General features: G+C 42.5%; 2 protein-coding genes across 8 annotated transcripts in view; both read right to left on the reverse strand.

Annotated features, from left to right (window-relative positions):
* The window catches only part of LOC133607942 (arrestin red cell), a 21,454-nt gene extending 6,092 nt beyond the window's left edge, over positions 1–15,362 (reverse strand). Inside the window, exons 1-6 of one of the 2 annotated variants that reach the window (XM_061963015.2) lie at positions 15,117–15,362; positions 6,885–6,915; positions 6,746–6,806; positions 6,628–6,672; positions 6,471–6,568; positions 6,293–6,391 (exon numbers count right to left, since the gene is read on the reverse strand). In XM_061963015.2, the coding sequence (XP_061818999.1) occupies positions 6,293–6,391; positions 6,471–6,568; positions 6,628–6,672; positions 6,746–6,806; positions 6,885–6,915; positions 15,117–15,139 (357 nt within the window). In that variant the 5' untranslated portion in view covers positions 15,140–15,362. The remainder of the gene's footprint in view (positions 1–6,292; positions 6,392–6,470; positions 6,569–6,627; positions 6,673–6,745; positions 6,807–6,884; positions 6,916–15,116) is intronic. The other variant, XM_061963014.2, reaches the window with a different exon arrangement.
* A 1,183-nt stretch (positions 15,363–16,545) lies between these two features.
* ap4m1 (adaptor related protein complex 4 subunit mu 1) overlaps positions 16,546–24,070 on the reverse strand; it is a 35,223-nt gene continuing 27,698 nt past the window's right edge. For all 6 annotated transcript variants that reach the window (XM_061962997.1, XM_061962998.1, XM_061962995.1 and 3 more), the window contains 4 exons: positions 20,511–20,555; positions 20,398–20,448; positions 17,201–17,318; positions 16,546–17,112 (listed from right to left, as the gene is read on the reverse strand). In XM_061962997.1, coding sequence (XP_061818981.1) covers positions 16,921–17,112; positions 17,201–17,318; positions 20,398–20,448; positions 20,511–20,555 — 406 coding nt within the window. In that variant the 3' untranslated portion in view covers positions 16,546–16,920. The remainder of the gene's footprint in view (positions 17,113–17,200; positions 17,319–20,397; positions 20,449–20,510; positions 20,556–24,070) is intronic.

Consider the following 24,070-nt stretch of genomic DNA (forward strand, 5'->3'; position numbering starts at 1 on the left):
CTATCAGTCACAGTGACTTTTCAAAACAAAAATATTACAGCAAAACTCATATGGGTTGATTGACATGTTTATTCTGTAAACTAACTTCAATAGTTTGAAATTATTTTGACAGTTAATGCCAGTTATCCTGTCAACCTTTCACAAGACTTCAATTTGTTAATTGAAAGTATAAACACTTTTTACAGTAAACAAATGGTAAAACAGTACTAAACAATTCCATTAAAAAAAAAAATTGGTGTCATTATTAACTTTCTGTCCAAGCTTGTATAATCTACTGCCTTGTTCAATTGTAAATGATAAATAATGATAAATGGGTTGTACTTGTATAGCGCTTTTCTACCTTCAAGGTACTCAAAGCGCTTTGACACTACTTCCACATTTACCCATTCACACACTGATGGAGGGAGCTGCCATGCAAGGCGCTAACCAGCACCCATCAGGAGCAAGGGTGAAGTGTCTTGCTCAGGACACAACGGACATGACGAGGTTGGTACTAGGTGGGGATTGAACCATGGACCCTCGGGTTGCGCACGGCCACTCACCCACTGCGCCACGCCGTCCCTAATTGTAAAAAATATTCTGTGCCTAAAATTCACATTTCTATCACAATTATCATACTGTAAACATGGTAAGCTAACTTCATTAAAATTAATAGTCCTGTCAATAGCATGGAATTACAATTCAAATGTAGTTTTTTTGTAAGCCTTTCAAAAGAATTCAAAATATGAAAAATTTATGAAAATTAATTTAAGCCATCAGACACTTGAAAAGTGGCACATCACATCTCTAATGTAATCATTTGAACTTTTCAACAGAAATAGCACTGCAAAAATATTAAGGACATACTTCTGCATTGTGGTAATTATGCTGTCAACATTTGACAAGATTTCTTCAACTTGGACTTGAAAGCATAAATAGTATAAACACTTTTAACAGTATAACAGTACTAAACAATTCCAATAGATAATATTGGTGCCATTACCTTTTTGTGGCTAAAATCCGAAAAACGTTGAAAGTTTTCCACTTGTATCGCTAGCAACGGCATTAGACTTGTGTTTTTTTGTCCCAACGTGGTCTTTTACATCGCTAATTCCTCCGTGTCCGATCAAAAAATCTTGTCTGCACAAGGTGCAATTCGCGTAGTTTTCACCCTTTTTGGAACGGATAATTATTCCCGGATAGGCTTTTGAATATTCTTCACGGAATGACTGCAGTTTTCTTTTCGGTTTAAGACTCGTTTGCGATTTTTCTCCGGCTGATTCCATGATCGTTCGCTCGTTTGGAAACAATGCCTCGTGCTTGGCAGCGGTGCTATAAATAGCCTCGCGCATTTAAAAAAAAAAAAAATTTTTAATTAATGAAAAACTATTTTTTATCACTGCAACCGTAACCCGGAATAGGTTGTTGAAAACCGTACTAATTACGGGAAAACCGGAGTAGTTGGCAGGTATGCATGAAGGAATCACGTTAAATTAATAATATAATTTGGAATAAACTGAAAAAAGCAATACAATTAAGCAGGAGGAAGGTTGAGCTGCTAGCTTAATGCTTAATATTCCCCTAGAGGGGGGGGGTTACCCACATATGCGGTCCTCTCCAAGGTTTCTCATAGTCATTCACATCGACGTCCCACTGGGGTGAGTTTTTCCTTGCCCGTATGTGGGCTTTGTACCGAGGATGTCGTTGTGGCTTGTGCAGCCCTTTGAGACACTTGTGATTTAGGGCTATATAAATAAAGATTGATTGATTGATTGATTGATTAAGGTTCAGCTCATTGACAGGCTAACTCAACTTAGCATGGCCAATCACAGGGCACATATAGACTAACATTCATTCACACCAACATTCATATCCATGGACAATTTACAGTCTCCAATGAACATAACATGAATATTTTTGGAAAATGGTAGGAAACTCACACAGACGTCCAAGCGGTGGTTGGAAGATGCACACGGCGTAAAGTCAGACATCCTTGTCGGTAGTAATGTCAAAATGAGGATAGTTTACACTTGCTTGAACAAGCACTGCATTCATTAACTTGGAAATACCTTTCTCTCTGTTTGGGTGTGCGACCAGCTGTTGGTGATTTAGATGCTCTTTTTTCCCCTCTATTTAGAGCATAGAGGAACTTATTATGACCAATAGTACTAAATAACAGACAGTATATCCATTCATAGAAATGACTTAATTGGTTGAACATTGAATAAACTACATCTGGAACATAACAACATAGGACCCAGTCGGTTACAGTATAAATACAATTTAAAAAAAAGATGAAATACTATACAGCTTTAATAACATTTTAAGTATATTTTTATCTAATCTTTTAAAACTGTATTTTGATAGTGTTTTATTTTCCTAGATTCAAATACAGTGTGTAATGTTACAGTGGCCAAAAATATTAAAATACACTTGTTAAATAAAAACTCTGCCTTGTTTTTAATAAATACTTGGGCCTACTGCACTGCTGTATTTTAATGTTGGTAAGCGTGGTGGTACTTGGAGAGCCAAGTGTTTTCTGAGAGCTAGAGAACCACTCATGTAGAGGAAACCCTGCATTCAGCTTCATGGAAAATCTACTTCTTAGACAACACACAATAGATAACCTATACAGTACTGCCATCTAATGTCTTGGAAGTGCAACTGCATTGCAAATGAGACTCAAATGTAATCAGAAAACAAGATATAACAACTGGACAGCACAGTTATAATTAGCTCTTTTTGAAATGTAATTTTAAAAACTTAATTTTATCATCAAACAACAATTACACACACACACACAAAAATACCCCAAAATTGGTACCGTTAAGTACCGGTATAGATTCCTAGGTACCATATCAGCTCAAATGGCAATAAAACACCCTGCTTTTAAAACTTTTTACACTGTAATGTCAATATTCATGTTCAATATTTATTGAAGCACAATTTTTGCTAACAGATTGAGACTCCATTTTATTTTTAGTGTTTACATATCTCGGGTAATCAAAAGTTAATGACCTTCCAATTACAATGGTAAGAAAACGCTGACGAGAACTAAAACTACGTTGCGTTTGAAAAGGTTACTTGGATTATTATCAAGATATATTATGAATACGTTGGTGCTTAATTTGGTCTCAAAACAATGCTGACAATATCATTCATCGGCAATAATCTGTAGGACAATATATCATCCAGCAAATTGTGTTATCGGCGCAGGCCTAATTGGATGGATGCTAAGCTAATTAGCTGTGATGGCTAACCTGCACACGCCACTTTCAATTGACACTTATAGCACAAAAGTACGGATATAACAATAAACTGTAATAGCTTGAGCACATTCGACAATACCACCATAATAATAACGTGATCATTTTCATCACGATAACCATGACATGACATTTTCATATCATTACATCCCTACATGCAAGTATGCTTGCTGCCATTGTTTGTATTAGTTGTCACTGTATGTGCATATAAGACACACATTAAATGTATTTTATTAGATCAGGGGTTCTTAACCTTTGTGACCCTGAGGCCCACTCAAATATTAACACTGAATTAATAAGCTTGCTTTTGATTTGAATCATATTCAATAGTTATATCTGACAGTTTAACGGGATACACCTTGTCGAATGATAAGAAAGCACGTGTTAGTCACAAAGATTATTAACAAGGTCAGGCTGATTACAAAAATATATACTAATCAAATGTACCGTGAGGTTGATGGGTCAAACCCAGAGAGTAATTTCACTACACCTAGTGTGTGACAATCATTGGTACTTATTAAAAAAAAAAAAAGGCACTCATAAAAACCTACTAAAAATACATAAATACAAATATATATATCAACTAAACTGTCAAAATACAGCATCACCATTTTAGTCCTAATTCTTGCGCTAAAGAAACTTCTCTATGCTCCAGACTTCTTCTGTTAGATCAGTGGTTCTTAACCTTGGTTCGATCGAACCCTAGGGGTTCGGTGAGTCAGCCTCGGGGGTTCGGCGGAGGTCAAAACACACCCGACTCATCGTGTAAATACAAACTTCTCCCTATCGGCGTATTACGGATACGGTAACAGCTGACTGATTTGCAGGTGTGTAATTTGTTTTGAGTTTATGCACTGTGGTGGTTTTGTTGTTTGAAGAAGGTGATGTTCATGCACGGTTCATTTTATGCACCAGTAAAAAAAACATGGTAACACTTTAGTATGGGGAACATATTCACCATTAATTAGTTGCTTATTAACATGCAAATTAGTAACATATTGTCTCATAACTATTTATTATTAAGTACTTATTAATTCCTTATTCGGCATGGCCTCATTATAAACCTGACCCTAACCCTAACCAATAACTCTAAATTAAGTCTTTATTACTTAGAATATGTTCCCCTAGTGTCCACATAACTCTAAATTAAGTCTTTGTTACTTAGAATATGTTCCCCATACTAAAGTGTTACCAAAAACATAACTTTGTCCTGAATTTTATTTTTCACTAAAGAAGGTTTCGGTGAATGCGCATATGAAACTGGTGGGGTTCGGTACCTCCAACAAGGTTAAAGGCGTACTGAAATGCGATTTTCTTATTTAAACGGGGATAGCAGGTCCATTCTACGTGTCATACTTGGTCATTTCGCGATATTGCCATATTTTTGCTGAAAGGATTTAGTAGAGAACATCGACGATAAAGCTCGCAACTTTTGGTCGCTGATAAAAAAGCCTTGCCTGTACCGGAAGTAGCAGACGATATGCGCGTGACGTCACAGGTTGTGGAGCTCCTCACATCTGCACATTGTTTACAATCATGGCCACCAGCAGCGAGAGCGATTCGGACCGAGAAAGCGACGATTTCCCCATTAATTTGAGCGAGGATGAAAGATTTGTGGATGAGGAAAGTGAGAGTAAAGGACTAGAGGGCAGTGGGAGCGATTCAGATAGGGAAGATACTGTGAGAGGAGGGTGGGACCTGATATTTAGCTGGGAATGACTAAAACAGTAAATAAACACAAGACATATGTCTATTAGCCACAACACAACCAGGCTTATATTTAATATGCCACAAATTAATCCCGCATAACAAACACCTACCCCCTCCCGTCCATATAACCCGCCAATACAACTCAAACACCTGCACAACACACTCAATCCCACAGCCCAAAGTACCGTTCACCTTCCCAAAGTTCATACAGCACATATATGTCCCCAAAGTTACGTACGTGACATGCACATAGCGGCACGCACGTACGGGCAAGCGATCAAATGTTTGGAAGCCGCAACTGCATGCGTACTCACGGTACCGCGTCTGCATATCCAACTCAATGTCCTCCTGGTAAGTGTCTCTGTTGTCCCAGTTCTCCACAGGCCAATGGTAAAGCTTGACTGTCATCTTCCGGGAATGTAAACAATGAAACACCGGCTGTGTTTGTGTTGTTGCTGCAGTCGACCGCAATACACCGCTTCCCACCTACAGCTTTCTTCTTTGCTGTCTCCATTGTTCATTGAACAAATTGCAAAAGATTCACCAACACAGATGTCCAGAATACTGTGGAATTTTGCGATGAAAACAAACGACTTAATAGCTGGCCACCATGCTGTCCCAAAATGTCCTCTACAATCCATGACGTCACGCGCTGACGTCATCATACCGAGACGTTTTCAGCAGGATATTTTGCGCGAAATTTAAAATTGCACTTTAGTAAGCTAACCCGGCCGTATTGGCATGTGTTGCAATGTTAAGATTTCATCATTGATATATAAACTATCAGACTGCGTGGTTGGTAGTAGTGGGTTTCAGTAGGCCTTTAAGAACCACTGTGTTAGATATTGTCATTACTGCCACAGGTGGTGGAAACGTGAATTACAACTGAGTACCGCTGCAGGCCATACGGACCAAAGCTGAGAAACAGATCTTTTTTGGCGGCCCGACAATGGCTCTATGGTTCAGACACACTGATTTAGATGACGTAACAATAACAACAAAACTTCTTGTGTATTTCATAAGTAATGCAGCATCAAAGTCCACAATTAAAAGCCAGGGTCAATCATTTCCGACACGAGCTTCAGACGTTAATATTTAACACTTCCTGTTCACTCACTCATAAACACATCAAAGGACTTTGGGGTTCCTTTATTTTGCACCTGTTCTTATTTATCCGTTATTAATTGTGCAAATTACACGATGGAGTCCTCTCTCCCCATGGGACTGCAGTTTTGTGACAAACACACTGCTCCTTATTTTCCACACACACAGGAAGCAGGTAACATGTTGTAACTTGTCAGTGATGTCATCAAGGGGCTCGGTTCGCACGCACTCACCGTGAAGTAGAAGGGGTGTGCGTGTTGTCCCAGCTTCTTCAGGAGACGTTCCTGCAAGCGACTGTTGGCTTTGCGTTCCTCCGGGACAGGCGGGAAAGCCTGAAACAGGGAGTGACATCACCGCGCCCGCGTCAGCACGGCGGAAGGCGAGCGGGGGTGGCGTGGGCACAAGGCTGACCTGGAAGGTGGAGATGTAGAGGTCCTTGCGGAAGGACAGTCCCAAGACGTCCAAGTCCTCGCGTCCATACCGGAAGGCACACGTCAGCGTGACGAAGACTACGGGAGAAGAAGGTGATGAGCGAGGGAAGAGGAGGAAGAGGGCGACAGCGTCCTACCTTTCCTGTCCTTCAGGTACTCTGGGTCCACCAGGATGACGCCGTCTGTCCACAGGGAGACAACATGTTGGCGACAAGTGGCGGACGGGCGTGAGAAACCCGGCGTCGTGTGACTCACCTACTGGATCCACGTGGTCCAGGTGGTCCACAAAGTCCCTCTTCCCCAGGTAGACCGTCACCTGCGGGCAGCGAGCATCACTTTGAGCAGAACCTTCCAGAAGCATTTACCCCCACAGGCCGCTGTCACCTTAACTCACCTTACAGTTTGGACTGGACTTCTTGAAGACTCTACAAGACAGAGACAGGCACGTGTCAGCCCACAGGAAGTAGCAACATAACACAGCACGCTTGCTCGCGCTGTCCAAACAGGAAGTGTCAAAGCAGAAGTGTCTTGCACGTTGTCTTTTGAGCGTGTCAGAAATGCAGTGCACTGTCAGTACTCGGCGAGTGTGCAACCATGGACGCTTAGTACACTCAAGAGTCGCCATCTTTGATTAACAGAGGCCAGCCAGTGTGGGAAACCTCTTCTAGAGCAATGCGAGTTGATAGCCCGGGGCTTTTAGCTCGGTAGTCAGCACGCCCGCCTTTCATGCCGGCGACCTGGGCCTGGCCTTTTATTAATATCTCGATATTTTTAGGCCATATCGCGATACACGATATATATCTCGATATTTTGCCTTAGCCTTGAATGAACACTTGATGCATATAATCACAGCAGTATGATGATTCTGTGTCTACATTAAAACATTCTTCTTCATACTGCATTAATATATGCTACTTTTAAACTTCCATGCAGAGAGGGAAATCACAACTAAGTCAATTTACCAAAACTGTATTTATTAAGCAGTGGCACAAACATTCATGTCATTTCCAAAACAGAAAGTGCAAGATTGTCAGAGACATTTTAAAACAAGCTATAAGTGCACTTTTGTGCATGATGTCACAAGATATTTCAATAAGTGTCACATAAAAATGAGCTGCATATCAAATAGTATATGTCCTATGGTGTTGATGTGGAAATAGTTGCTTCAGCATTTAGTTGGTGTGGCACCGAACGGAGATGTTGACATGTAAAGACGTATTCCCGCTTGAAGCCAAACCACCGTCAGACGATGGACCTCTTGGGAATTAATTATTCCTCCATTTGTTACCAGATTCGCACCTTCTTTCTCTCATATTACCACTCAAACCACACCGTTAGCTGTTAGCATCACAGCTAACGTTACCATGTCGCTACCTGTCTGCTCCGCGGGAGTGTGTGACGTTGCTCACGTGACAGTATGTGACGTATGTAAGAAGGTGCGCTTGTTTTAAAGGGGAACATTATCACCAGACCTATGTAAGCGTCAATATATACCTTGATGTTGCAGAAAAAAAGACCATATATTTTTTTAACCGATTTCCAAACTCTAAATGGGTGAATTTTGGCGAATTAAACGCCTTTCTATTATTCGCTCTCGGAGCGATGACGTCACAACGTGACGTCCCATCGGGAAGCAATCCGCCATTTTCTCAAACACATTACAAACACCGAGTCAAATCAGCTCTGTTATTTTCCGTTTTTTTCGACTGTTTTCCGTACCTTGGAGACATCATGCCTCGTCGGTGTGTTGTCGGAGGGTGTAACAACACGAACAGGGACCAGTGGCCCAAAGATGCAAAAGTGGCAAGAAATTGGACGTTTCTTCCGCACACTTTACCGACGAAAGCTATGCTACGACAGAGATGGCAAGAATGTGTGGATATCCTGCGACACTCAAAGCAGATGCATTTTCAACGATAAAGTCAAAGAGATCTGCCGCCAGACCCCCAGGAAAAGAGAGCGGATGAGGGTATGTCTACAGAATATATTAATTGATGAAAACTGGGCTGTCTGCACTCTCAAAGTGCATGTTGTTGCCAAATGTATTTCATATGCTGTAAACCTAGTTCATAGTTGTTAATTTCCTTTAATGCCAAACAAACACATACCAATCGTTGGTTAGAAGGCGATCGCCGAATTCGTCCTCGCTTTCTCCTGTGTCGCTGGCTGTCGTGTCGTTTGTCGGTTTCGCTTGCATACGGTTCAAACCGATATGGCTCAATAGCTTCAGTTTCTTCTTCAATTTCGTTTTCGCTACCTGCCTCCACACTACAACCATCCGTTTCAATACTTTCGTAATCTGTTGAATCGCTTAAGCCGCTGAAATCAGAGTCTGAATCCGAGCTAATGTCGCTATAAACTTGCTGTTGTATCCGCCATGTTTGTTTGTATTGGCATCACTATGTGACGTCACAGGAAAATGGACGGGTGTATATAACGATAGTTAAAATCAGGCACTTTGAAGCTTTTTTAGGGATATTGCGTGATGGGTAAAATTTTGAAAAAAACTTCGAAAAATAAAATAAGAATAGACATTTGAAAGGCAATTTAAAATAAATAAAGAATAGTGAACATCAGGCTGAATAAGTGTACGTTATATGAGGCATAAATAACCAACTGAGAACGTGCCTGGTATGTTAACGTAACATATTATGGTAAGAGTCATTCAAATAACTATAACATATAGAACATGCTATACGTTTACCAAACAATCTGTCACTCCTAATCGCTAAATCCCATGAAATCTTATACGTCTAGTCTCTTACGTGAATGAGCTAAATAATATTATTTGATATTTTACGGTAATGTGTTAATCATTTCACACATAAGTCGCTCCTGAGTATAAGTCGCACCCTCGGCCAAACTATGAAAAAAACAGCGACTTATAGTCCGAAAAATATGGTAGTTGTGATTTCCCTCTCTGCATGAAAGTTTTATGAGCATATATTAATGCAGTATGAAGAAGAATGTTTTAATGTAGACACATAGAATCATCATACTGCTGTGATTATATGCATCAAGTGTTCATTCAAGGCTAAGGAAAAATATCGAGATATATATTGTGTATCGCAATATGGCCTAAAAATATTGAGATATTAATAAAAGGCCATATCGCCCAGCCCTAATTCAAACGCAGTGTTCCTGTTCAAACTCTGTAATGTTACAGTAGCCTGAAATATTAAATATGCTCGTTAAATAAAACCACTGCCTTGTTTTTAATGAATACGCCGGCCTACTGTGCGACTGTATTTGAATAATAGCCATGGCATTATGGTGGTATTTGGAGAGCTACGTTTTTTCTGAGATGTCTCAATTTGTAATATATGTGTACAGCTCCACTAATGGACATTGGAGTGTTACTTTCAAAGGCAAAATTAAAGTATTGCTAGAAACATAATTTTATATGGGACTTAATTGTATTATAGGTATAGTACATGTTCCAAAAAGAAAAAAGCATAAAACATAGTATATTTAAATATACTAAATGTAAAAAAGGGAATAAATATTCAAAATAATCTCGTTTGGTTACGCCATCATGAGCGCAACACAAGGTTGTAAAAGTTTCAACTACAATTCTAAATAAGATGTCAAAAGCAAACTGAAATCAAATACACACAGCTTAAAGGGGAACATTATCACCAGACCTATGTAAGCGTCAATATATACCTTGATGTTGCAGAAAAAAGACCATATATTTTTTTAACCGATTTCCGAACTCTAAATGGGTGAATTTTGGCCTTTCTATTATTCGCTCTCGGAGCGATGACGTCACAACGTGACGTCACATCGGGAAGTAATCCGCCATTTTCTCACTTTCGTCGGTGTGTTGTCGGAGGGTGTAACAACACGAACAGGGACGGATTCAAGTTGCACCAGTGGCCCAAAGATGCGAAAGTGGCAAGAAATTGGACGAAATTTGTTCAAAATACGAGGCTGTGGGGAAAGCCGACGAAATGGTCAGTCGTTTGTTCCGCACACTTTACCGACGAAAGCTATGCTACGACAGAGATGGCAAGAATGTGTGGATATCCTGCGACACTCAAAGCAGATGCTGACATCAACTCCAAAACTGGACAGATCAGCTTTCAGGAAAAGAGAGCGGATGAGGGTATGTCTACAGAATATATTAATTGATGAAAACTTTATTCATTACTCGCGGTTTTACGTAAATTATTATACATAAACTGTGTTTACCAATAATTTAGCTTAAAAACATTTATTTGTTTCAATCATTCGAGTACATCCGGGTAGTCTTGTGTAATGCAGTATTTTGTGTCTATTTAGGTATGGTTAACCTGAGTGCTGAAATCGTGGAAAAATATATGTTCTTAGCGCGTCTGAAATGGGCTGTCTGCACTCTCAAAGTGCATGTTGTTGCCAAATGTATTTCATATGCTGTAAACCTAGTTCATAGTTGTTAGTTTCCTTTAATGCCAAACAAACACATACCAATCGTTGGTTAGAAGGCGATCGCCGAATTCGTCCTCGCTTTCTCCCGTGTCGCTGGCTGTCGTGTCGTATCCATCGGTTTCGCTTGCATACGGTTCAAACCGATATGGCTCAATAGCTTCAGTTTCTTCTTCAATTTCGTTTTCGCTACCTGCCTCCACACTACAACCATCCGTTTCAATACATGCGTAATTTGTTGAATCGCTTAAGCCGCTGAAATCCGAGTCTGAATCCGAGCTAATGTCGCTATTCCTTGCTGTTTTGTCCGCCATGTTTGTTTGTATTGGCATCACTGTGTGACGTCACAGGAAAATGGACGGGTGTATATAACGATGGTTAAAATCAGGCACTTTGAAGCTTTTTTTTGGGATATTGCGTGATGGGTAAAATTTTGAAAAAAACTTCGAAAAATAAAATAAGCCACTGGGAACTGATTTTTAATGCTTTTAACCCTTCTGAAATTGTGATAATGTTCCCCTTTAAAGATTGATAAATACCTATTTATGATGATTTACCAAAATATAAAAGAAATATACCTGAACAAAACGCTCATGATGGTTACACCAAAAAGTAACACTATGAATCGCGTTTTTCCAGGTTTTTGGGGCATTTTTATGCTATTTCCAAGCATTTCCTTTTAATTATCGTTGATTTTCAATGGTCAAACTAATGCATATTATATATGCATGCCCTAGTAAACAAAACAAAAAAGTAGGGCTGGGCGATAAAACAATAACAATATATATCGCGATAGACATGTGATCAATATCAATAGAAAATGGGGTCGATAGAACGTTCGATAATTTCACGGAGTTCTGTTAGAAAGAAATAGGAAGAAATGCGAGCCAGAACCGCAAGGCATTCTGGGAAATGCTAACAGGAGAAAAAAAAACAACGGATAGCTGACGACGAGGAGTGAAACAAAACGGGAATATGAGTGCGGCAACACGAGAGGAAATTGTAAATAAAAAAGGAAACGTCACGTCACCAGTTTGGCAGTATTTTGGATTTTTTAAGTCCGATACAAATCAGAGTAATACTGTCTGCAAACTTTGCAAGGTCGTCGTCCCGACCAAGTCTGGGAACACGACAAACTTATTTTACCACCTGAGCCGCTCTCACCCGCTGCAGTACAGCAGTATCAAACAGCCACAACCATCTACATCAGCCGGTGCAAGTGGAACAGCACCGAAGCGGCAACAACTGACCACCATCGAGAGGTACTCGGCAGCAGTGCCATACGACAAAAATTCAAAACGTTATAAAGAAATAACGGATGCAGTGGTGTATCAATTAGCGAAGGACATGCTACCTACTTATATTTAAAATAAAAGTATTTAAATTCAGCCTTTTTTCTCCTGGTCTTTATTTAGAATAGTTTTTTTTTTATTATCAATAATTATCGATATCGACTGATATGAAACACTTATATCGTGATACATTTTTTAGTCATATCGCCCAGCCCTACAAAAAAGTCATATTTATTTTGATTGTTACATTTTGAAGTACATTTGTGCAGGTGGGTGCGAATGTACCCATTACCAGAGCTGTACACATATATTATTAATGTTGTAAAAACAACATTTGTATTATAATCCTTAAACAAAGTAAGAGTGAAACTCAATGGAATAATCACTGAATGGAGAACTGGGGGTGGGATTAAATCAATTACCTTCTTCCCACTCCCTTTCAGGCAAAACTGGACAATCATGCTTACATACAGTACATTACCTTTTGCACTCAGTGTTTCCCACACATTCATTTATTTGTGGCGGCCCGCCACGAAAGAATTACGTCTGCCACAAATGGATTTTTCGGCTTTTGACTCGCTCGACCGCTCATAAAAGCAATGGGACTGTCTGTGAATGTTGTTTGTAGTTACAATTCCGGTGCAGTAGGTGGCGGTAGCCTACTATGCATTGTAACTCCGCCAATAGCACTTAATTCACCTGGTGGGCCAGAAGAAGAAGAAGAAGAAGAAAAAGAAGAGGGACGGACAGACGGACGGGATCAAAATACGAGGGTAATATAGGTTATAGGTAGATAGGTTATAGCTGCATCGCTCGCGGCTCGTCATATATTTAACGTTAATCCGCGATTTCACCGAGCGTTTCACTGACGGTGAGCAGCCTGACGCTGCTTCATTAACACCGCCGCTGTTTGACTCGGGGGCCGGGGGAGACGCACGTAGTAACAGTCACCTGTTTTCATACCGACGAGCTAACGTGTCCAGGTTATAACCCTGTTGTCAATAAACACACATGGACTGAAGCTAAATTGTCCACTGTCCACTGCAGCATGTGAATGCAATGAAAATAATAAAATCTGAGCCAACAAGCTGTTAAAATGTTGTCCAGGTTAATGTTTTGGCCATTAAAGGCCCTTCATTTCAAGATTTCAACTGTGATCGGGCTTTAAACAGGTGGCTGACCTGTTCAGATGAGTGTAACTGCTACTGGTCAAATAATGTGAAATAGCATTTAATTTTACATGCATGCAATGCCATTTAAATGTAATTATAGATAATAATAATAATAATAAATACTGTGTAGTGTTGTAAATAGTCAACGGGAAGGATTTTAGTAAGATATAAGCCATGAGCACTACACAGCCAGAAAAAAACCTAGGCAGGACAAGTAAAAATATTGGGGCAAGTAGATTTGAGAAGTCAGGCAAGTAGAAAAAACCTTAACGTTGAACCCTGCATGTGTTGAGCTGCTGCCGCTTAAGGTTAGACGGCACTGTACATAGAGCGGTTCTGCTCGTTAGTAATACATTCTAATGTTGGATGTTCACTCCTTCACACAGATGAGTATAGTAAAATATTTTCAACGGCCGAAAAGGGCTCGACTTGGAGAGGAGATAGGCCTACAGTTCGGACCACAGGTGCGACCTGTTCAGCAGCAGCAGGAGGAGGAGGAGGAGGAGGAGGAGGAGGTTGACTGACTGTGGCAGGACACCTCTGCCTCTGTTTCACTTCATGTTCCTGGTAAATAATATGGTTGTAGTAGTAGGCTAAAGTTTAATTATTTAGTATTCACTAATTAAAGGGGCAGAGCTTTAAGAGACATTTTAGCTTTTATATTTTATAAGATATATTTTTTGTAAGAACCACAATTAATAAATATATTTCAGTGAATCACTAATTGTTCAAATCTGTATATAAATATGTACATAAAATGTTGTAATTATATTCCAACTCCGCGTTCTTCTTGGTCATCGCCGCTGCCGCCACCCCCCGACCACACCACCACAAATAGATGCCTGTCCTGTGGGAAACACTGGCACTATATTAATTTATATTATGTGTTGTCAACTTTGTACTTTTTTTATGTCATTGCTTGAAATAAATAAATAAGGAGGAAATAAAAGAAAAATACAAATGTGGGTGGGTGCGAATGTACCCATTGCCAGAGTTGTACACATGTGTATTGTTCACGTCTTTCATTATCATTTGACCTTTTAGTTTTGGCATGATAAGATATTAAAACACTTTAATGAAACATTCCTCGGTAAAAAAAAAAAAGATGAGCTTACGTTGAACAGAAATTGATGAGCTGCACCTGTCAGGGTGGCGCAGGTGAATTATGCCAATGAGATTCAAAACACACTAAAAGGTTAAAAGCAAACAAGAGACAGGAAAGCAAACCTGCTTTTCCAAACTATTAATAATAATAATATTAATATGATGATAAAAGACTGAAGTTGCAGGCGAACAAGCCTTACTGTAAACAAAATTGTCTCCATGTGATCTTTATTAAGTGATAGAACTCCAGGCACGACAAGTAACCTTCAGTGAGTAATCTGCTGTCTATCGGGACAAATGCGGCGAATATCCGATAAAAAAAGCCGCCGGTGAAGTAATTTAGAAAAAATGAAATAAAAGCAAGTAAAAGCAAATATGTGTTAATAAGTAGCATAGACGCATCTCGGCTAGCTGCTAGCTAGTTAGCTAACCCCACCCTGCCGCGTTCCTTCCGCCGCCAAACATCCAGCGTAAGCGCGTCTCGGGAAAAGCGACCCACACCTAATGAATACGTTTATTTGTTGGCCCTTTTTTAAAAAAAAAAAAAAGGACGAGAAACGTTTGAGTTTGCAGGCTGACGGACGTCCGCTTAGGGCCAACAGCGGCGCGGCTAGCATTAGCCAAGTGCGTGATGCTAGCTCGCTAGCTTACCTTGTGCCCGCCTTGTCGCCCATCTCCTCGGCTGGCGGACGTCGAGGAAGAACCGGAAGAGGTGAGCCCGCACTCGGCTGTGTCTTTTTTCTTCTTCTCCCTGGTCGAGAGGATTACGTCCCTGCGGTTTCTGCTCACCCTTCCATCCGCATCCGGGCGCCGCGAAGCGGGTATGCTAATTTCCTTTAGCGCCGCCTCAGCACCTCCGACTTCCGCAAAGGCAGGCTGTGTTGTGCGTGTGTGTGTGTGCGCGCGCATGTGTGTGTGTGCGCGCATGCGTGTGTGTGCGCGTGCAGCGGCTGCAGATCACGTTGCGCCAAAGCGTTGCATGTTTTGCACCATCTGCGCAAGTGGTCACCAGTCCATTTGATTTGTATTTCCCCCCTCAAAAAAAGGTCATTCGCTCACATGCTGACGTCCATCCATCCATGCATCCATCTTCTTCCGCTTATCCGAGGCCGGGTCGCGGGGGCAGCAGCCTAAGCAGCATACTTGCCAACCCTCCTGAATTTTCCGGGAGACTCCCGAAATTCAGCGCCTCTCCCGAAAACCTCCCGGGACAAATATTCTCCCGAAAATCTCCCGATTTTCAGCCGGAGCTGGAGGGGGCGTGGCCTCCAGCTCCATGCGGAGCCAGTTTTCACGACCGCTTTCCCACAATACAAACAGCGTGCCTGCCCAATCCCGTTGTAACATCTAGGGCTTTTAGAGAGTGCACAACTGCGCACACAACAAGGAGACGAAGCAGAAGAACAAGGAAGATACAGCCGTGGCGACGCCGACGACGAGTATGATGAAGAAATACGCTTGTAAGTTCCAAGCCGCAGCTGCGATCGGACCTGGATAGCCTCCGGGAAGAAGTAGTGGACTACCAAGTGCTTGGCAGTGAAGATCTTCCTCAGGAAGCAAGGATTGACCCGTTTTGGGCCATGCTAGGGAGAGATGGAAGATTAATAACAATAATAATAATAATAATAACTGGGATTTATATAGCGCTTTTCTAAGTACCCAAAGTCGCTTTACATGTAGAACCCATCAATCATTCACACCTGGTGGTGGTAAGCTACTTTCATAGCCACAGCTGTCCTGGGGTAGACTGACGGAAGCGTGGCTGCAATTTGCGCCAACGGCCCCTCCGACCACCACCTGTCATTCATCATTCAGTTCACCGATGTGAGTGGCACCGGGGGCAAAGGGTGAAGTGTCCGGCCCAAGGACACAACGGCAGCGATTTTGGATGGTAAGAGGCGGGGAGCGAACCTGCAACCCTCAGGTTTCTGGCACGGTTGCTCTACCCACTACGCCATGCCGCCCAAGTATGTACGTGGACGAAAAGAATATTGAACAACAAATCAAGGATTGATATGACAAAACTTGCCATCCAAACAATACCCCGTTTGTTGACAAGAAGACATGACAGCCGTGGAAGCACATTTAATCTCTTTATTAAACCAAGGTAAAACAATCCGGTGAAAAGAATATTGAACAACAAATCAAGGATTGATACAACAAACTTGCCATCCAAACAATACCCCGTTTGTTGACAAGAAGACACAAGTTGAAAAACGTATTCGGGTGTTACCATTTAGTGGTCAATTGTACGGAATATGTACTGTATTGTGCAATCTACTAATAAAAGTTTCAATCAATCAAAAACTCCACCCTTTTCCGGGCGAGAACCATGGACTCGGACTTGGAGGTGCTGATTCCCATGCTGACGTCACGTGACGTAATGGTCGCAGAGGCTGAATAACTGAATAACTGGGGCCGGTGGGTGGCGCTGTGTGGAGAACGCGTCGGTAACTCAAACGCGGATGGTGTAGGAGTCCGAGTGCGTGACGTAGCGGACCCAGCGCTGGGCGGGGCCGGGCTGGACGGGCGACAGGCGCAGGAAGCGGACGTGGAGGCCGGTGGCGGTGGTCTTGGGCAGCTCGAAGCTCAGACCCACCGGGCCGACCTCCATCATGGAGGCGGAGCTTAGGGCGGGGACGTCCAGCTGAGAGAAGAAATGTGCACGTAAAAGTTGTAGTGTGTGTGTGTGTGTGTGTGTGTGTGTGTGTGTGTGTGTGCGTGCGCGTGGCAACCTTGAACAGGGCGGAGAGCTGCGTCCCTCCCTGGAAGCGCGGGATGGTCCAGAGCACGGCTCGGCTCTGCGGACTCAGCTCCGCGCTCTGGTCCGGACTGCTGAGCTCCTGCGACATGCTGCAGCGACAAAAATGTGGCGGGACACGCCCCTTTTGAGTCAAACAGGAAGTATCATCCCAAAGAGGCGGGGTTAACGGGCAGGGCTCACGCAAACCTGCGCGTTTGGGGTCACACGACTCAATTCTTTCCTCACAAGTGTGTTGCCGTGGCAACAGTTTGATTGGGGGAGAGCAAAGGCATGTTTCTGTCTCGACGGTTCTCCGGGAACATTCGGAACTCTTCCTTGCTCTGTTGCCACGGCAACAGCGTCGTCTGGAACGGAGCTTTCTTTGGGCATTTTTTTTTTTGCCGAAACAAAAAGACAGTTCGCAGAAATTGTGATCATTACAAAAAAAAAATTATAATAATACATTAAGATGGAGCCTATCCAAGCTGACTTGGGGCAAGAGGCGGGGTAGGCCCCCCTGTGTAGGGGGGGGCGTGAGAGGCAATAGCGTCTATCTTAACACATACAGATTAAAAAAAAAAAGTAAACATTCACTTTGGGGGCGTGACAGAAAATAATTGAGAAGCACTAAATTAACCTGACATGCATATTTTGATAGTCTCCATAGCAACAATAAAGTTAAAGTACCAATGATTGTCTCACACAATAGTCTCCATAGCAACAATAAAGTTAAAGTACCAATGATTGTCTCACACAGACTTGGTGTGGCGCAATTATTCTCTGCATTTGACCCATCACCCTTGATCACCCCCTGGGAGGTGAGGGGAGCAGTGAGCAGCAGCGGTGGCCGCGCCCGGGAATAATTTTTGGTGATTTAACCCCCCGATTCCAACCCTTAAAGCTGAGTGCCAAGCAGGGAGGTAATGGGTCCCATTTTTATAGTCTTTGGTATGACTCGGCCGGGGTTTGAACTCACAACCTACCGATGTCAGGGCGGACACTCTAACCACTAGGCCAGGGGTCGGCAACCCGCGGCTCTTTAGCGCCGCCCTAGTGGCTCTCTGGAGCTTTTTCAAAAATGTATGAAAAATGGAAAAAGATGAGGGGAAAAAATACATTTTTTGTTTTAATATGGTTTCTGTAGGAGGACAAACATGACATAAACCTCCCTAATTGTTATAAATCACATTGTTTATATTAAACATTAGAGAAGATAAATGCGTTAAAATGTAATATCAGAGATTATCGGTATGGTTTTTTTTTTTTATCGGTATTGTTTTTTTATTTTTTATTAAATCAACATAAAAAACACAAGATACACTTACAATGAGTGCACCAAACCAAAAAACCTCCCTCTCCCATTTACACTCATTCACACAAAAGGGTTGTTTCTTTCTGTTATTAATATTGTGGTTCCTACATTATATATCAATATATATCAATACAGTCTGCAAGGGATACAGTCCGTAAGCACACATGATTGTGCGTGCTGCTGGTCCACTAATAGTACTAACCTTTAACAGTTAATTTTACTCATTTTCATTAATTACTAGTTTCTATGTAACTGTTTTTATATTGTTTTAATTTATTTTTTATTCAAGAAAATGTTTTTAATTTATTTATCTTATTTTATTCTATTAATTTTTTTAAGTACCTTATCTTCACCATACCTGGTTGTCCAAATTAGGCATAATAATGTGTTAATTCCACGACTGTATAAATCGGTTGATATCGGTATCGGTTGATATCGGTAATTAAAGAGTTGGACAATATCGGATATCGGCAAAAAGCCATTATCGGACATCCCTATCAAACATGCTTCACTGATTCGAGTATTTGGCGAGCGTCGTTTCGTCCAACTATTTTTGGCAGTCCTTGAACTCACCGTAGTTTGTTTACATGTATAACTTTCTCCGACTTTCTAGGACGTGTTTTATGCCACTTCTTTTTCTGTCTCATTTTGTCCACCAAACTTTTAACGTCGTGCGTGAATGCACAAAGGTGAGTTTTGTTGATGTTATTGACTTGTGTGGAGTGCTAATCAGACATATTTGGTCACTGCATTAATGCATACTTGCCAACCCTCCCGAATTTTCCGGGAGACTCCCGAAATTCAGCGCCTCTCCCGAAAACCTCCCGGGACAAATATTCTCCCGAAAATCTCCCGATTTTCAGCCGGAGCTGGAGGCCACGCCCCCTCCAGCTCCATGCAGACTTGAGTGAGGACAGCCTTTTTTCATGACGGGAGGACAACAGGGTGACAAGAACTAAATCATCCAGACTAGAGATAAATTGTATTATTATGTTTATCTTACCTAAAAATAAATATATTTATTAATTAAAAAAAACAAAAACTAAATACATTTTTTACTATATTTTGCTAAAAACATCAATATTAATTGTATTTTTATTTGTATTTTTTCGTGACTCCTTATTACATCCAGCCATAGAATTATACATTAAAATAAACATATTTGAAATAATTGATTTTAAATTATCATGATAATTCATTTAAAATGACCATATTTAATTATTAAAATAATTGCTTGTTTATCAACAACTTTAGCATTTTATTCATTACATTTTGAAACTCTCAGAAGCCAAGTTATGTTATATTCCTTAATATTTATTTATGCAAGTTTGAAGTATCAATTATCTAAACACAGTTAGTTTGCATATTTTCAGGATGTAGATCTCTCTCTCTCTCTCTCTCTCTCTCTCTCTCTCTCTCTCTCTCTCTCTCTCTCTCTCTCTCTCTCTCTCTCTCTCTCTCTCTCTCTCTCTCTCTCTCTCTCTCTCTCTCTCTCTCTCTCTCTCTCTCTCTCTCTCTCTCTCTCTCTCTCTCTCTCTCTCTCTCTATATATATATATATATAAATATACATATATGTATGAAATACTTGACTTGGTGAATTCTAGCTGTAAATATACTCCTCCCTTCTTAACCACGCCCCCAACCACGCCCCCGCCCCAACCACGCCCCCCACCCCCACCCCCCACCTCCCGAAATTGGAGGTCTCAAGGTTGGCAAGTATGGTAATATGGCTTTTAATTTTTTGCGGCTCCAGACAGATTTGTTTTTGTATTTTTGGTCCAATATGGCTCCTTCAACATTTTGGGTTGCCGACCCCTGCACTAGGCCACTGAAAGGGTAAATAATAAACAACCAAATGTCCTCTCCTTCGCTTACCTGACGCAGCCTTTAGGGACCCGTATGGTGGCGCCCACGTTGACGGCGGCACTGCACGCACAAACAATGCTGTCAATATGTGTGTTTGTGTGTGTGTCCGAACAGGAAGTGACCTTTTAGGTGGCAGGTCGCAGCGTAGCTTCAAGTACATCAGCAGCCTGCAAGGCGAACATGAGAGGAAGTCACAACCCCCTACTTCCTGTCAGCACGCTCATAATGACATCGTCACCACCAGCTTGGCCCCCGTTATCGCTCTAAGTATTAAAATGACACTGCCATTAGTTTGTGCCGTTAGTTATTTTTAATACATTTTCTGACTAATGATGCCCCCCCCACACATTGTCAACATCACCCCAAACTTGTACCATTCGTTTGTGCTGCAACATTTGTTTTGTCTATGTTATAAACGTTGTATTATTCATAACTTGTCCCATTTGTGCTACAGTAGAAAAGGGATTCATATGGCCCCCCCTACGGTATCATTTTGCAATGCGGTCTGCTGAAAATGATGGAAAGGGTCACGGCGGGGTCGCATCGTTATGCGGGATCGTTCTCCCAGGAGGGCAGACGGAAAACTCCGGACGAAAGCGTGAGGTAGGAGTGATTTATTGTCCATAAATCATGCAAAACACAAGAATACCAAAAACCGTTCTGATAGCATGGGAGCTATGACTGAGCGTGGCGAGCAAAAGCTCTCTGATTAGTGGTTGACAGCAGCTGAGCGTGCCGACCACTAACCAGAGGCAGGTGAAAACAATAAGCAGCCGTGGCAACCAAACCAAACTCAGAGGTGTCACAAACAGGGACTAAAAGAGTCCAAAACTAACAGAAAATAACAAAAACATGATCCAGACCACGGATCATGACAGGAAAGCGCCACTCTACATAGCAACTGACGCTGTGGTCAAAGCTGGAATTGCAAGAAAATACCTTTTAAAATATTCAACAGTCTACTGCCGTCTGAAGTGGATAGTGTAACCCCTGATTCGTCACGTTTCATGTGTCAGGTAAACCGTGACAAACGTGAATCCCCGTTTTCTTTTTTGTCTAAATATTACAGTTTTTAATGCTATTACCATTTTATGACCCCCGTCAAAGTCTCCCCAAACTTGCCCCATTCTTTTGTGCTGTAAAAATGTTATGTCAAACTATTATAGTTGTTATGTTGACATTAAACATCAAACTGTGAACATAAAAAGTAGAATAGTTTGACATAACACTTTTGCAGCACCAGCGTTTGGGAGAAAAAGCAGGTTTGCAATGAATTGGAAGCTGCCGGAACACAGGTGTCTGTGTCCACAGTCAAGCGTGTTTTGCATCTCATTGGACTGAGAGGCTACCATGCAAGAAAGAAGCCCTTGCTCCAGAAGGCTCGTCTGAAGTTTGCTGCTGATCACATGGACAAAGATAAGACCTTCTGGAGGAAAGTTCTGTGGTCAGATGAAACAAAAATTGAGCTGTTTGGCCACAATACCCAGCAATATGTTTGGAGGAGAAAAGGTGAGGCCTTTAATCCCAGGAACACCATGCTTAACGTCAAGCATGGTGGTGGTAGTATTATGCTCTGGGCCTGTTTTGCTGCCAATGGAACTGGTGCTTTACAGAGAGTAAATGGGACAATGAAAAAGGAGGATTACCTCCAAATTCTTCAAATTATCAGCCCGGAGGTTGGGTCTTGGGTGAAGTTGGGTGTTCCAACAGGACAGTGACCCCAAACACACGTCAAAAGTGGTAAAGGAATGGCTAAATCAGGCTAGACTTAAGATTTTAGAATAGCCTTCCCAAAGTGCTGACAATGTGGACAATGCTGAAGAAACAAGTCCATGTCATAAAACCAACACATTTAGCTGAACTGCAGCAATTTTGTCAAGAGGAGTGGTCAAAAATTCAAGCAGAAGCTTGTGGATGGCTACCAAAAGCGCCTTATTGTAGTGAAACTCGCCAAGGGACATGTAAGCAAATATTAACATTACTGTATGTATACTTTTGACCCAGCACATTTTGTCACATTTTCAGTAGACCCATAATAAATTCACAAAAGAACCAAACTTCATGAATGTTTTTTGTGGCCAACAAGTTTGTGCTCCAATCACTCTATCACAAAAAAATAAGAGTTGTAGAAATGATTGGAAACTCAAGACAACCATAACATTATGTTCTTTGCAAGTGTATGTAAACTTTTGACCTGTATATCCATCCATCCATCTTCTTCCGCTTATCCGAGGTCGGGTCGCGGGGGCAGCAGCCTAAGCAGGGAAGCTCAGACTTCCCTCTCCCCAGCCACTTCGTCCAGCTCTTCCTGTGGGACCCCGAGGCGTTCCCAGGCCAGCCGGGAGATATAGTCTTCCCAACGTGTCCTGGGTCTTCCCCGTGGCCTCCTACCGGTCGGACGTGCCCTAAACACCTCCCTAGGGAGGCGTTTGGCTGGCATCCTGACCAGATGCCCGAACCACCTCATCTGGCTCCTCTCGATGTGGAGGAGCAGCGGCTTTACTTTGAGCTCCCCCCGGATGGCAGAGCTTCTCACCCTATCTCTAAGGGAGAACCCCGCCACCCGGCGGAGGAAACTCATTTCAGCCGCTTGTACCCGTGATCTTGTCCTTTCGATCATAACCCAAAGCTCGTGACCATAGGTGAGGATGGAAACGTAGATCGACCGGTAAATTGAGAGCTTTGCCTTCCGGCTCAGCTCCTTCTTCACCACAACGGATCGATACAGCGTCCGCATTACTGAAGACGCCGCACCGATCCGCCTGTCGATCTCACGATCCACTCTTCCCTCACTCGTGAACAAGACTCCGAGGTACTTGAACTCCTCCACTTGGGGCAAGATCTCCTCCCCAACCCGGAGATGGCACTCCACCCTTTTCCGGGCGAGAACCATGGACTCGTACTTGGAGGTGCTGATTCCCATCCCAGTCGCTTCACACTCGGCTGCGAACCGATCCAGCGAGAGCTGAAGATCCTGGCCAGATGAAGCCATCAGGACCACATCATCTGCAGAAAGCAGAGACCTAATCCTGCAGCCACCAAACCAGATCCCCTCAACGCCTTGACTGCGCCTAGAAATTCTGTCCATAAAAGTTATGAACAGAATCGGTGACAAAGGGCAGCCTTGGCGGAGTCCAACCCTCACTGGAAACGTGTCCGACTTACTGCCGGCAATGCGGACCAAGCTCTGGCACTGAGCATACAGGGAGCGAACTGCCACAATCAGACAGTCCGTTACCCCATACTCCCTGAGCACTCCCCACAGGACTTCCCGAGGGACACGGTCGAATGCCTTCTCCAAGTCTACAAAGCACATGTAGACTGGTTGGGCAAACTCCCATGCACCCTCAAGGACCCTGCCGAGAGTATAGAGCTGGTCCACAGTTCCACGACCAGGACGAAAACCACACTGTTCCTCCTGAATCCGAGGTTCGACTATCCGGCGTAGCCTCCTCTCCAGTACACCTGAATAGACCTTACCGGGAAGGCTGAGGAGTGTGATCCCACGATAGTTGGAACACACCCTCCGGTTCCCCTTTTTAAAGAGAGGAACCACCACCCCGGTCTGCCAATCCAGTGGTACCGCCCCCGATGTCCATGCGATGCTGCAGAGTCTTGTCAACCAAGACAGCCCCACAGCATCCAGAGCCTTAAGGAACTCCGGGCGGATCTCATCCACCCC

The sequence above is a fragment of the Nerophis lumbriciformis genome, linkage group LG09 (genome assembly GCF_033978685.3).
Source record: "Nerophis lumbriciformis linkage group LG09, RoL_Nlum_v2.1, whole genome shotgun sequence".
Classification (NCBI taxonomy): Eukaryota; Metazoa; Chordata; class Actinopteri; order Syngnathiformes; family Syngnathidae; genus Nerophis; species Nerophis lumbriciformis.